At 43.8% G+C, this 15,738-nt stretch overlaps 1 protein-coding gene across 1 annotated transcript in view; it reads left to right on the forward strand.

Moving 5' to 3' along the window:
• LOC119772690 (gamma-aminobutyric acid receptor subunit gamma-3) overlaps window positions 1-15,738 on the forward strand; it is an 82,700-nt gene that overhangs the window by 53,619 nt on the left and 13,343 nt on the right. The window contains exons 5-6 of the mRNA XM_038269229.1: window positions 1,433-1,515; window positions 8,999-9,136. Of these exons, the coding sequence (XP_038125157.1) occupies window positions 1,433-1,515; window positions 8,999-9,136 (221 nt within the window). The remainder of the gene's footprint in view (window positions 1-1,432; window positions 1,516-8,998; window positions 9,137-15,738) is intronic.

Raw genomic sequence — 15,738 nt, forward strand, 5'->3', positions numbered from 1 at the left:
ATCATCTCCTCATCCATCCAGCCCTTTCATTTGCTTTAAAATCATATGTCATCAGAGCGCTGTGTCTGTCTCGCTGTCAGCTCCCAGATCAGCTTCTCTGATTCGTTGATGCGGCGCTTCCAGCAGCAAAACTTCAATTTTTTCCATCTCGAGCAGCAGCAGCGCGTTGGCGGCGCGCTCCCGACGCACTGCGCCTGCTGCTCAAAACGCGCTGCGGGACCTTTTGCTGCGTCTATACGCTCGTCAACCGTTGACTTTGCATGTAAACTCGCTGCTTCTGCTGCACCTGCTGCGCTGCGGGACCTTTTGCTGCGTCTATACGCTCGTCAACCGTTGACTTTGCATGTAAACTCGCTGCTTCTGCTGCACCTGCTGCGTCCGGTTCACAGCGAGCACAGCATTAATTTGTTTCACCATGTTTTTCACATCAGCTGTGAGATGGGCACGCATGGAGTCAGATTAACAGCGATGGTGATGAGTGGAAAAAAAAAACACCTGGTCTCCTTACATTCAGCCACTCTTTCATCATCTCCTCAATGAGGTGGTCTCAAAAGTCGCAGTTGCAACACACATAGGGCGCACCGCACATTTTGAGGGGAAAAAAAAGACATTTATGTGCGCCTTATAGTCGTGAAAATACGGTAATAACATCAATTTATCTATACACAATGTTAGGTGGCAGGGTTTGGTTATTTGCCACAGGGGCTAAGCTAATGTGCCATCTTTTCTTTTGTATTTTATGAGTTCCTACTATTGTGGTGGGATGATGGTGCCTGCCTGGCATGTTTGGGGCTCTCCTGCTTAGAGGTGAGTGGTCCTGCTGCCAGGAAATTTGAGCAGGCAATGGGCCACTATGGGGGTCTTGTCCTTCATTTAGTCTTCACACTTGGAGGTGAAGGCACAGTGGTGCTTGAAGTGTTTGGTTCCCCACATATCACCCTTTACCGCTATAGTTTCTCTCAGCTTCTCCGAAAATTGACCTCTCTGTGGTGCATATGGCTGCTCTTTAGGGGTGCTTTATGTCTCTCTGCCAGGGGGCAACTGCAACCTTTATGGAGCCTGATCCACCGCTTACTTGCAGCTCTTGGTTGCTGAGTGTTTCAGGCTTTCTATTTCTCACGTTACACTCAAAGTTATTTAACTTTGGTGACAGGTGACAAAATCTAATAATTAATACAGTTAGTTGATGCCCATGTAAACATTCCTCTTGTGTGCATGAGAAGAGAATCAAGGCTTTTAAATTGGGTGTTTCAGAAATCAAAAATATATAAGAAAGCAGTCCAAAAGGTCTTGAGTTTTACCACGCTGCAATTAAGTCTACTCCAAACATTATTTATTCCACCTTTTTGCATATCAGTAAATAAAAAAAAATAATAAAAAAACAACCTTGTAATAAACCGAGTTACAGATTTCTGTGTTTTTCTTTTTTCAGGTTGACTATAAATGCTGAGTGCCAGTTGCAACTACACAACTTCCCAATGGATGAACACTCGTGCCCGCTCATCTTCTCCAGCTGTGAGTATTCAGCTAATACCTTTTCAACATTTTTTTTACAGCTGCAAGGTTACTGCACTGTTGTACTATAGCTTTATAAAGGCATTGAAACAGGCAGTGTTGGGCACGCTGCTTAGAGCTGTGGTTAGTGAAGCTATAAGTTATTCTACATTAAATGAAGCTTCACTACAGTGAAGCTACCCACAAGAAAAATGTAGCGAGCCAAGCTACAATAACATGACAAAATTAACTTAACTACATCAAAGCTTCTTTTAACATCCAACTTACTTCTTTCTAAGTCATTGATATGTGGTGATTAAATAAACTATGAAAAACAGATCAGTTCAGTTAAATTATTTATTAAACTCAAAAAAACTAATACATTCAAATATAACTTTACAATTCAGGTATAAATGAACACTTCATTCTGAGATATTTGGATAATCACCACATCTTACAACCACAACAGTGTTGTGTTGTAAGATGTGTCTCAGACTAATATAGCAGCTGTCAGTAAATTAGTCAAATTAGTTATTGTAGATCAGTCATTACTATTAATTCAATCTTCAACTGACCTCATTGCTTTTTGTTTTGATTTATTTAAAGTCGCTAAAGTAACCAGTTTATTTCTATTTATTTGGATTATACAGAGTCTCTATGGAGCTGTATCAGTAGAATATTTCTTGCCCTATTTTTATTACTACCTTCTACACAAATATTATTTGTCTATGTAAATTGACCACAGTTTTTTATTGTATAGAAAAAAAACCCTGAACAAACTAATGCTGTTCTGTTTTTCCTGCATACTCACTCACTCATGTTTTTGGAGGTTTGCTGGCTGAGTTGTGATGACTAGCTTAGCTCAGCTTGTGTTAACTTTGGCAAATGCCTGAATGCAGCTGCGTGTGTTCTTAAATTTCTGTTGGACGTCTTGGACCTGAGGACGGTTGTGCCTCTGCCTTCTGCCCCTCCTGTCCTAATTTATTTAATTGATCTGACCCAAAATGCAGAGAACCACTCAGAGAGCAAGGCAAAGGTTTAACAGGTTTATTGTGGTAAGGGTAGAGGGGGTTGGATCTGGAACTCAGAGAGCTGGGAACTAGAAAGTCTGGAGAGGATATCACACGGAGACCATGGGAATCTTGGATGCCATAAGGATAATGCTGGTGAGGGACTCACGTTTGGGGGGGGGTTCTTCTCTCTCTTCGAATTCAGTTAGTGTGGGTTGATCTTGTGAAGAGGGGACTCGTTGGAGAGTGGACAGGTAGACACACTTAGGATCCAGAGGAGCAATGGAGCGGACTGTCACTTGAATTTCCGTAAGAACTTGAACGGCACATGTGGAGGTTTTTCCCCTGCTCAGTGTGAACACAGATAATCCTTCCAGGGGGGAGAGGGCCAAACATCCAGTATGCAGGAAGACTTCCTGCCGAAAGGCAAAGACAGAAACAACATTAGACTCAGTGAAACAAAACGCAGATTAGACTCAGCTAAACTCTGCTCGGCTAGAGTACCCAAAACTGGCAAACACTCGAGGTAGTGACAGTCCACTGCTTAAGTACTCCTCCAGATAATGATCCAATGAGACGCAGGTGTGCAGGGAGGACCAACAAGGACAGGGCGCCACCTGGTGGTGGAGGGAGAGACAAACAACAAAACAACAGACCACACAAACTGGATTCCTGACACCTCCATTGTTTCCAGCTGATCTAGTACCTAAACCAGCCGCATTAGATCACCCTCCTGGGCATCTTTTTGCACATAGTCTAGAGCGGAAAAACCAGGATCATAGGTACAGAAAGTTAAAAGGCTGGTATATTCCTGGGATGTCTGCATCAAGAATATACACAGGACATATGTGTTTAAGGTCTAGAAATGCCTGGAGACATGAAGCTCCTGTGGACCCTACCCTGATATTTGGCCAACAAAAGTAGTTTCACTACTTAAAAGCTATTTGATTTAGAAAACAACAATGTTATGACCAAATGAGAAATCTAGTTAAGGTAGTAATGGCCCTACATGTAATTGCGCTATGTGTAACGGCGTTACTGCCCAACACTGACAACAAGGACACACATCTGTGGCCAGACTGCCAAAGGTAGCAATCTAGATATTCTTGATATACTTTGGTATTCATTTTACCATTCCAATTTTTAAAATGAGTTTTATTGTATAATCAAAGGATTTAACAAAAGTAGAAAGTTTCATGTCTACAAATACTGAATCAGTTTTATGGAATTATGGAGTCTCTTCACAAGCAGATGCTTTCCCCACCTGGAAAAAAAGGATTGATGACTGTGCTGCCAGGCACCATGGGGATTTCTATACAATGCTCAGAGACTGCTGTTCATTTGTCAGAAGCTGCATTGAAGCTGTTTCATTTGGTTGGTAGACTTTGTGAATGAAGATAGAACATCTATTTATCTAGAGAGGTAAGGAAATGTATGGTTACGTAACACAGTTGGTGGAATAATAATGCAATAAATAGCTGTAATGTTAACAAAAGAAAATTAATAAAACTGTCAGATTTTGGGTTTGACTTTTGAAGAAAATAGACAACCCTTGTTTTTTTTAGACTATTTAATTATTTCAACAAAGAAAATAATCTAAACAAGCAGCAGTTTTATACAAGAAATTTCAGCTTTCTGGCAATCTTCCTTTTCTCAATATTTTATGATTTAAATTCCAGAATAACAACACTTTTATTATTTTTAGGGAAAGGCCTTGATTTCCTTAATTGTATGAGATCATTGACCTCTGCAAAGGTCTGAAAATCATCCTGTCAATGCTCCAAACATTGATCTACATTTAAAAGTGGTTTTTCAGAATTTTTAATGTACCACTGGTGCTGATTAATGTCTTTCAGTAAGCTAAGATCGAAATACTGGAGGTATCTTGGGATCTTATGACAGCTGATAGTGTCAGTTATAAAAAAAAATAAAAAATCAGGCAGAAAACTGCAATCAGTGCTCACCTTATGAGTACTTGTTGATGCAACTTTGCTGGTGCTCTTATTTGCCCAGAAGAAGTCAGATTGTAGCGTGCATCTGCAAAAACACAATTTTGTTTGCAGCATGGTGTGGAACTTAGTGATTTTTGAATCAGAAAGTCAAGGTTTATTTTCAGTAGGTCTGTTTCAAGTCACCCCACATCAAAGCAATCAGTTCTAGGATTGGACACAGACCCGAATTTTCCATCTACAGTAGTATTTTTTCTCCAGCTCTTAGTGGATTTATGTTTTGAACCACTATCATGTTGCAGGGATGAAATTTCAGCTTTCAGTGATTATAAGTATGTTTTTTTGGGGGGGTTTTTTCACTTAATTTTTATTTGAATTTTTGCAACATACACAGACATATACATCCAAGCTCACATTCAGGCTGCTGCTCTATACGGTATACTTAAAAAAGAACAAAACTTTGAAAGTATATACAACGAGTTAAGCTTACAAGTAGAGTAAGTCACATGGTTAAACATTAGAAACTTACAAACATAAATGTAGTTAGTAATTAAATAAGCAGCACCAATGGAAATAACAAAATTAAATCGAAAATAATAAGTAAAGATAAAAAAGTATAATAGAAATAGAATAAAATGAAGAAAAATAAATATATATATATATGAATAAATAATAACTTTGGTTTTAAATGTTATATAACCAGTATTTTTCAAAAGGTTTGAAATTGGTAAAATATCTGAATTCAAGTAAGTCAGAAAAACTTGTATGAAGTGTTCTATAGTTTTAAAACCTTGTTTATTGGGATGTTTCTGTCATTTTTTTTGTCCGTCTCAGAATCTTTCTGTAAAGCAGGCATCCCCAAACTCTGTCCTCGAGGGCCGCTGTCCTGGAGGTTTTAGAGGTTTCTCTGCTTTAGCACAGCTGATTATGATGATTGCAGTAGAGTAAAAGCCTGTTAATCAACTATCAATTAAAATCAGCTGTGCTGGAGCAGAGAAACATCTAAAACCTGCAGGACAGCGGCCCTCGAGGACTGAGTTTGGGGATGCCTGCTGTAAAGTATTGAGTTAGTTATTTTCTGCTCTGTTGCTTAAAAGGAACTTTTTGAAGGCTATCAGTTCATCAACAGCTCCTGCAACAATGCTGCTTTAAGTAATGAAAAAGCAGGTTGAAAATCTTGAGGTGTGGATAATGTAACATCTTCTGTGGCACTATAGTAACATCAAAGTCATTCAGTGAGCTTGCACCCTGTGTACCCTATTAGAGCTTAAAACCTGCTTGCTGGACAGCCTTGTCTGAGGAACCATCCTGCTGTGATCCATTATACACATTTCCTTACCAAAGAACAGTCCACGGGTTTCCATGGTAATGTCTCTATTGGAGAAAGTCTGATTTTATTCATTGTCAGAGCCATCATAACTATCGGGTTCTAGGAACAATTAAACACCAAGCCGAGGTAACAGAAATAGAGGTTAATCTTTTTTAAAGTTTGGTTTGTTAAACTAACTATATTTTGAAAATTGCTTTCATTTGTGATTTATAAACTACAGTGGGATTGAACCTCAACTTATTCTTTAATAACAAAGGTTTAACATGCCATGCATGTGTGGTTTTGACCGTCATCTTGGGGATGGAACTTGTTTTGAGAGGGTTTTGACTCTTTTTAGATCAGTAGACATCAGTAGCTTTGTTTCATGAATTCTTGTCGATCAGTTCATGATTTGAGGTTGTTCAGCCTGTTTCTTGCTGTCAGATTTTATTTCAGTAATATTTAATTTAATTGGTGGTTTAGTTGTTGAAATGACCATAATTCCAGTTAATTTTACGAGTAACTGGGTCATCGGCAATGGATGAACACTCATGCCCGCTCATCTTCTCCAGCTGTGAGTATTCAGCTAATACTTTTTCAACATTTTTTTACAGCTGCAGTTACTGCACTGTTGTACTATGGCTTTATAAAGGCATTGAAACAGGCAGTGTTGGGCACGATGCTTAAAGCTGTGGTTAGTGAAGCTACAAGTTATTCTACATTAAATGAAGCTTCACTACAGTGAAGCAGAAATCATAAGGTCGGGAGAAAATCAAACATTTTTGGTTTTCAGTCGGCTGTCGTGGGCAAATCACTCAGTGGGCAAAGAAGGATTCTTCTCCTTCTCAGATGAAAACACAAAAGCATGGCGGGGTGCGAGAGAAATTGAGTTCTTTCTGTTAAATTGAGAGACCGTAGTAGCCACGTTTGCTGCCAAGGCAGCGCGTTTCACTCTAGTGAGCTTCATTTTCCTCTTTTACTCATTTGGCTTTCGGACAGACAAGTCCAAGTAGCGCCATCTCACTGAGGAGTCTGACGTGGTTTTAGACGTACAGTCTGAGCAGGTAGATCGCATCAGAGCATCGGGTCGCACAGTGTGAGAACATACATTGGGAGCTGTGTACTCACACTGTACGAGGGTTTTGTCGTACAGTGTGAGCTGTAGCTGCTTGCAACGCTTGAAAAAATCGCACAGTGTATGCCCGGCTTTAGTTGCTTAGGATCTGTGTTAGTTATCGGCATGAGAGGATCATTACGAATGCTGTACTAATCCTGGTTGAATTTTTCTTTAAAAAATGAAAATGAAACAAAACAAAACAACCTTGCAATAATTTTTCATTTAAGAATCACAGTAGGACCCAGTTATTAAGTAGAATAGGACACAAATCTGATAGAGAAAATACAAGAAAAAATAAGCTTAAATAACCTGATAGTATGACAGTAAAAGCAATTTTGAAATAAACTTCAGCATTCAGGTAGCTTTTCACATCTCAACTTTGTTAGATTGTCCCACTTATTTTAGCAAAGGTTCAGATTGTGAGAACATTGCAGTGCTGTTCAGTTGACTCCACAGTTTTTTGGTCAGATTACTTTCTGGACTTATTTCTTGGCCATCCTTAAAGTTTATTTTTCAACTAGCAAAGCTGTTTTTGTTGGTTTAGTTGGACTTTTTCAGAATGATAGATGAACACATGACTAAACTCAGCTCATAATTTTAAAGACCACGTTTTACCGTAGATTTTTGCCTGAAAGTTACAAGTTTCATTGGACCATTAATATTCTGTCACTGACAGTTATGGGTATACCAAGTTGATGGTTTCCATGAACAAAGAAAAGCCTTTAACCTAGCAACCCTACTTCTTAATGCAGATATATGAAGAATACAGCAGATAGTGAACACATAGTGGACACATGTAAAACAAAACCAGCATTTACCAGAAATGCCTGATCATCCCTCAGGGATGCTCTTAAAACTTTTGCAACTTGTCTGAGCAGTTTCTATCATATTTTGTAGAATTATTTTGGATCTAGATAATGTCCCCGTTGTCATATTATCTTTATTGGGCTTTGGTATAACATTTGACTTATTCTTTTAAGATGTGAGCTCATATTGAACCTCTGTAACCTCTCCATAAGCAGTCATGTGGACTAAAGGGTGAACTTTGTCAGATTATTCAGATGAATATAACTAATGAAAGTTGAGCAATGCTTAAATCTTAAAGTATTCATGTGCAATTTTATGCAACCAGGTCGTTGGACCTACTGTATTCATATTTCTTCATCCTAAAATTTACTTTTTGTGTTATTGTGTATGCATGTATGTGCATGCATACACCCTGGATGTGCATTACTACTGAAAAGGGTTTGTAGATAATTTATCCGACAGTTGATTTAAACAGGGGGTCAACACACCTTTGAGTACTAGAGTACCATTTGGTCTTTGCTCCATGTTTGACCTAGTTTAAGAAACAATACTGTAACAGTATGCCAAATCTATTTTAAGGGATTTATATTCAATAAGAAAAAGCAAATGTAAAGTTTGGTCTACCTTTTACTGTACCCTCTAGAAGGCTGTGTAGTCTCAAACTATGTTGTGGATCTTTGCATAAATTGATCAATATGCAAATGAGCTGCTCAATGTTTAAGCACAGAATGTAGAAATTAGCTAATTTTTCATCCTCATTTTTCATAACTATCTACGTATTGTGTTTGATTAAATGAAATGGATAGTATTAACTGTGAATTGATTATCTTCTTCATGAATTATGATAGATAAGGGTAATGTTTTTTCTAAGTATTCATGTTGCTGTAAATTGAAACGTGATTCTAATACATTACTTTCCAGCAGGATCATAATTAAGTTACTGTTTCTACTAGAGAATAATGTTCCTGCTGAAGGCAGGAGAAGTGTTTGGCAAGCAAGCGGGGAAATCATTAACCCGTCATTAACCTGACAGGATCAATTTTAAAAACACTCACAGGCTCAGTTTGCGTTGTATGGAGGTAAGGCCCAACATCAAGACTGATTCGCTGTGTTATTGAGCCAAAGCTTTCATTTAATCTACTTTTCCTCTCCCTCGCTCTTCATTCCAGGCTGGTTTTTCATTGGGCATCCTCCAGCTCAAGACAAATGTAGCTCTGAGTGGCCCTGGTTCTCTCTGCATGGAGTATCAGTCATTAAGATGTGCCATGTAGTGCCAAAGGTCACAAACACACATGCTCTCGTTTATTTCCAGACGGATACTCACAAGATGAAATGATTTACAAGTGGAGGAAGAACTCTGTGGAGGCGGCTGACCAGAAATCCTGGCGTCTGTACCAGTTTGATTTCACGGGCCTGAGAAACACCACAGACATAATAAAGACGACAGCAGGTAAAGTCGGACAGTTCCTCACCTACAACCTTAAAAGGCTTTTCTAATCAATGTTGACATGCATAAGATTGTATCTGCTAACTGCCAGTTCTTCATTTTACTTCATTGGAATGAACAGATCCTTTGAAGTTTAAAGAATTATTAGTATGCTGTATAAATCTATGTAAACTAACCTCTAAACCAAAAACATGAAGTTTAAAATTTTGTAGAAGAAATATCAGACCAAATGAGGCACCAGGATCACTTAAATAGAGGAATTCAATGCTATTAAATTCAGTTTATTTATATAGCGCCAATTCACAACACATGTCATCTCAAGGCACTTTCCAGTTCACCAGCTCATACAGTCAAATTGATTCAAAGTTTTCTATCTAAGGAAAACCAGTTGATTGCATTGACTCATTGATTTGAATGCAATCCCTCACACTAAGCATGCTTGTAGCGACAGTGGAGAGGAAAAACTCCCTTTTAACAGGAAGAAACCTCCAGCAGAACCAGGCTCAGTTTGACCAGCCATCTGCCGAGGCCGACTGGGGTTCAAGGAGACAGAAACAGAGACACAAAAAGCAACTTTAAAAGGAGGCCCTGTTCAGGAAACACACAGCCATGCAGATGAGCTAGGAGCCTGCTCCCATGTCAGAGGATGAACAGAGCACATCCAGCCAGTCACGGTCAGAGAAACAGGACCACACTGGAAAACAGGCATCTATAAACAAGGGTGTTGATGGAAGCAGCACAGCTGATATTTCTCTCCAGGATGGCATCACAGCCAAACAGGAACAGACGAGGCAAAGCTACTCTCGAGGAAAAGCAGAGAGAGCAGAAGGTTAGAGATTTAACTAACAGATTCTGCAGAATAGGAGAATAGAGAGAGAATGAAGCAGAATGATGAAATGGGGGTCCCTATGTCCTCCAGAAGTCTAAGCCTATAGCAGCATAACTATAGAGATAGCTCAGGATAACCTGAGCCACTCTAACTATAAGCTTTATCAAAAAGGAAAGTTTTAAGCCTAGCCTTAAAAGTAGACAGGGTGTCTGCCTCACAGACTAAAACTGGTAGTTGGTTCCACAGGAGAGGAGCCTGATAACTAAAAGATCTGCCTCCCATTCTACTTTTAGAAATTCTAGGAACCACTAGTAAACCTGCAGATTTAGAGCGAAGTGCTCTGTTAGGAATATAAGGAACAATCAGATCTCTGATATAAGATGGAGCTTGGCCATTTAAAGGTACACTATGCAACCGGTGTTGATTTTCCAGCGAGGCTCCCCCCAGAGGGCGAAAGTAAAAGTGCACTGTCGTAAATATGCACAGCTGTTCTCCTGGTTTCTCCGTCAAGCCAGGCGCGGTTGTTTTGAGCTTAGCAGACAGGCGAACGCAACGAATGACTAATGCTACGTTTACACCGAACGCAGCTGGCGCGACAGAAGCAGCGATTTTACATGCAAAGTCAATGGTTGACGCGCGTCAAGGCGCAGCAAAAGGTCCCGCGGCGCGTTTTGAGCAGCAGGCGCAGCGCGTCTGAGCAGCTGAAGCAGCGCGTCGGGCGCGTTTAATCATCTGACGCAGGGAGAGAGACACAGCGCTGATGATCAGAGCGCTATGATCACTCCTCTTAAACAGTTTATTGACGCCTAAATTAACTTAAAATGCAGAAATCTGCCGGCAGAATATGTTGGCTTTTATTATCCTGCTGCCTGCAGTTTGAATTATTTAGATGAAAAACACCTACCAGCTGCCGCGGTGAACCGCGAGGAGGCGACCCGGCCAGAGGCTGCTGATGAAGGGTTTCCTACTGTCGGCACACCGCTGGTATGTGGGGGTCTGAGCGGCTCCGACAGAAAAAATATTGAAGGCAGGATGATAATCTGAATGAACTGACTGCACTGATTACGTTTTCAGGTGTATTTTCTCACTTAAACACATATTAAAACTACTTTATTCCCACTGATCACAGCAAATATAGCTGCAAGGCAGAGAAAGGATAGTGAAGCTCCGCCCAACGTGCGTCAGACACACTTTTGCACCGCGCAGCCAGAGCAGCAAAGCTGCTTCAGCCGCGCGTCAGAACTAACTGGTACAAGCAGCAAAAATGAAGCAGCAGACGCGATTTTGCTGCGTCCGATGTGAACGTAGCATAACTGCACAAAGATCGCCACTCTGCTAGCAACAAGCATGCTTTTAACTGGGGGGTGTAACAGTTCTCGCCGTAAAGCAAGACTGACTCTCGCGAGACTTCTGAGCCTGTGGGTGCGGGTCGGTGCTCCTGCAATAGGGGGTTTTCATGTGACGTCGCGCTCACGTGACTACTCAGCGCGTCCGCCATATTGGGTGGCAGCCTTAGGCAGTATTGACAGTGAAAAATGGTGAAATCGTGTGTAATTGTTGGTTGCACGGCCCGTGGAGGTGGAGATCAACGCTCTTTCTATCGCATACCAGCCGTAATCGTGAATCAATGTGAAAAAACAAAACAGCTATCTGAACAACGCCGTCACCTATGGCTGACACGGATATCCAGGTCCGATTTGGACGGTGTTAAGCTGGAACACGCCAGAGTCTGCAGTGCTCACTTTGTCACAGGTAATTAACTGTCAAGCATTTAAAACATGTAAGAATATATTAATAATAGGGCTTGGGCGTCATGACGTATTACTTTCCGTGGCCGCAATGTTGACCGTCTCCGCCGCCGCTACTCAGACTACTGCCTATGACCACCGCGTACTGGACTCCCTCTCTCTGCCGTGTTTTAATTTGATTAATTTCACCTTAACTTGATTTCAACCAGCGGGAAAAGGCTCAAATATGTGAGAAACCCGGAGGGTTTAGGGAGGTTTGGCAGTTAACGTTACTAACCAAACCTTTGAAACACATAGCAGCTAGTTAAAAGTACATTACATGCCTGAGTGGTTGTTAGCACTAACGGTTAGCACTGTTTGCTGGCTTTATGAGCTGCAGCTCCTGAACCCATCCATTCGTAAACTGCACATGAGACTCCAAGGACTTGTAGCTTTGGAACTGTTCGCGCACCGCCGGCCGTTAGCCACCTAGCATAGCGAGCCCTGCGTCGGATTGTTTACATTTTTACCATCTTATTAAAACTCACCCGTCCACGTATGATGGCGATTTCCTTCATGTACATCACTTCTACATCTCGTACCCAACCAGATGTGAACTGGTTTCCTCCAGAGTGTGCAGAGGGTTTTCACTGAACACCGGGTAATGAACTATGTTACCGTGCTCTACATTTGGCCAATCATCTGGATTAGTGCTAAACAAGGCACCGTGGAGGGCATAGGGGTCCATATGGTCGATCACGGAACATTTCCTCAGATATGTTCCATGATCTGGTGGCTCTAGCGTGCTGGCGTACTTATCCATTCGCGACATGACTTCTTCGTACATACATCAACTAGTGATGCAACCTGGACACATCATCAGTGATATTACCTGGTATCATAGAGTGTTTCGGGTCTTTCAAACATCATACACTCTCCTCCAGGCGACCCAGCCAGGGTTGATCAGACCCCAGCTTGTGTCCAGGTAGCGCTACCCTACCCACGGATCTCCTCTCCTGATCCACAACCACCGCGAGGCAACCTCTGCTGCCTCTGTGGCCTCCTTGATGGCCCTTCGCTTGCTGGCCCCTGTGATGCCCAGCATGCTGTACACCCTGCAGAGGGACTGGCCAGCAAACCCTCTGCATCCCACCTCAATAGGCTCGCACCTTGCTCGCCACCCATTGAGCCGACACTGCTCCACCAGATCGCTGTACTTAGCCCTCTTTCTCTCGTTCGCCTCCTCGATGCGGTCTTCCCAAGGGACCGTGAGCTTCAGAAGCACAACCTGCTTCGATGTTGCTGAGGTCAGCACCACGTCTGGCCTTAGTGATGTTATGGCCACATTTTCTGGGAACTTCAGTTGTTTCCCCAAGTCTGCCATCAGCTCCCAATCCTGTGCCATTGCGAGCAGGCCAGAGGAAGAGACCCTGGCAACAGCTGGTGGTCCTTCTCCAGCTCTGATGAAGGAGATAGCCTTCTTCGCTGGGCGGAGGCGCTTGCAGTGGGCTATTCCACTGCAGATGGAGTTCGCTATGGCCTTCAAGACCTGGTCATGACGCCAGCGATAGCGCCCCTCACTCAGGCTCCTCGGACAGCAGCTCAAGATGTGCTCCAGGGTCCCTCTCTTCTGGCACAGGGCACATGCTGGTGACTCCACCTTCCCCCAACAGAACAGGTTAGACGGGCTTGGCAATACGTCATATACAGCCTGGATCAGGAATTTTATGCGCTGGGGCTCGGCTTTCCACAGCTCAGTCCACGTGACTTTGCGCTCTGCTGCTTGCTCCCATCGCGTCCAGGCTCCCTGCTGCCGCATTCCAAGCACCCTGCCGGACCGCTCTTCTTCCACTGCTGCCCGCACTTCTTCCTGGAGCAGCATTCTCCTCCTCTTCTCCTTTGCCTTCCCGCAGCAAGGTGTTGTGCTGCTACCAAGGCCTGCTCTTCCCCGAGCCACTGTCCCCACCAAAGTCCTGTGCCGCAGCCGTGACTCCGCCACTTCCACAGCCTCTGCCGCCCTCCACTTCCGCCCCGTCCGGACCTCGATACCAGCCTGAGAGACTTTTGGGTCACATGACTCTCTGTATTGCAGCACCTCCCTAGTTCGGCTCACCTTGAATTCCTCATTCAGGCTGCTGAAGGGGAGCTTCAGCATGTTGTTCTTTCCGTATAGGGCGATGCTGCTCAGGCTCCGTGGTACACCCAGCCACTTCCGCAGGAACCTGCTGACTCTCCTTTCAAAGCCCTCAACTGTGGAGATTGGGACCTCAATCACCAGGAGGGGCCAGAGAATCCTTGGAAGGATGCCATGTTGGTACACCCAGGCCTTGAACTTGCCAGGTAGACCTGATTTGTCCACAGTAGCTAGCCAAGCCTCCAGATCTTGACTGGTCGCGTTGATGGCTGCTGTGTCTCTCAGGCTGCAGTTGAAAACTTTCCCCAGGCTCTTCACCGGCTTCTCGGTGATGGATGGTATCTGGGTGCCGCCAAGTGTAAAGATGAATTTGTTGATGACTTTTCCTCTCTTTAGCACAAGGGATCTCGATTTAGCGGGCTTAAAGGTCATGCGGGCCCAGGTGGTCAGTTCTTCCAGCCCCTTCAAGATCCACCTGCTCCCTGGGACATTTGACGTTGTCACGGTCAGGTCGTCCATGAAGGCCCTGATGGGCGGCTGCCTGACACCAGACTTGGTTAGGGGCCCTCTGCACTGAACCTCGGTGGACTTCGCCAGCATGTTCATAGCAAGTGCGAAGAGGATCACTGAAATGGTACATCCGGTGATGATTCCCTTCTCCAGCTTGTGCCAGTCCGATGTTATGGATCCTGCTGCAACCCTCAGACTGAACCTGTTGTAATAGTCCAGAATGAGGTCTCTGAACTTAGCTGGGACATGGTGGCGGCACAGTGTCCGCTCGACGAGCTTATGAGGTATGGATCCATATGCGTTCGCAAGGTCCAGCCACAGCACGACTAAGTCTCCCTTGCTCTCTCTGGCTTCCCTGATCAGCTGAGTGACCACACCATTGTGCTCCAGACACCCTGGTATCTTTGGGATCCCTCCCTTCTGGACCGAGGTGTCAATGTAGGAGTTCCTGAGGAGGTAGTCAGTTAGACGCCTTGCCACAATGCTGAAGAATAATTTCCCTTCGACACTGAGCAGGAAGATGGTTCTAAACTGATCGATGTTTGTAGACCCTTCCTCCTTCGGAATCCATACACCTTCTGCAAATCGCCACTGCTCGGCAACCTTTCCCCTCCTCCAGATTACCTTCAAAATCCTCCAGAGCCTGTGGAGTAATTTTGGGCAGTTCTTGTACACCTTGTAAGGTACCCCACTAGGTCCGGGGGCTGAGCTTGATCTTGCCTTTTTGACTACCTCCTGGATTTCCTTCCAGCTGGGCTCCCTCCCATTGAAGTCCACTGTTGGTGCTGGTGGGTCAATCAGGGACTGGCAGTCTCCCAGGTCTTGCTCCCTGGATGCATCTCCATAGGTTGCAGCCAGGTGATGGTCGACCTCTGCTTTGGAACAGGTAAGTTGACCACTGCGTTTCTGCCCCAGCAGCTGCTTCGTAAACCCAAACGGGTTTGCTAGAAAGGCAGTGCGCTTCCTGGCTCTTTCCTTCCTTCTTCTCCTATGCCACTCAGCCCTCCTCAAAGTCAGGAGCTTCTTTCGAAGTATGTTGCGCAGCTCTGAGAGCGGTCCCCTCTCCTCCTCTCTTGCCTGCTTAAACTGCCGCCTCAGGACCCTCAGCTCCTTCCTGAGCTGGTGGATCTTGTGTGCTCGATTGCTCATGGTGTAGGGCAATCTCCCTGATTTCTTCTCCTCCAGGCCAAATCTCTCAGCTCCCATGCTGATGATGATGGTGGTCATGGTCTGGAGACGCCGATCGACTTCCCCCTTGGCTGTTGCTTCTAAGATGGAGTCGGTGTCCTCATCAAACTGGCGCCACTCGTACTCCCTATCAGCTCTGGGCCATCTAACCCGACGATGTTCTGGTGGTCTGTGTGGGTTTGGGGCTTGTACCACTTGGAGGTTCTGGGCACTATGG

This window comes from Cyprinodon tularosa, unplaced genomic scaffold (genome assembly GCF_016077235.1).
Source record: "Cyprinodon tularosa strain WSP-4 unplaced genomic scaffold, ASM1607723v1 ctg725, whole genome shotgun sequence".
Lineage (NCBI taxonomy): Eukaryota > Metazoa > Chordata > Actinopteri > Cyprinodontiformes > Cyprinodontidae > Cyprinodon > Cyprinodon tularosa.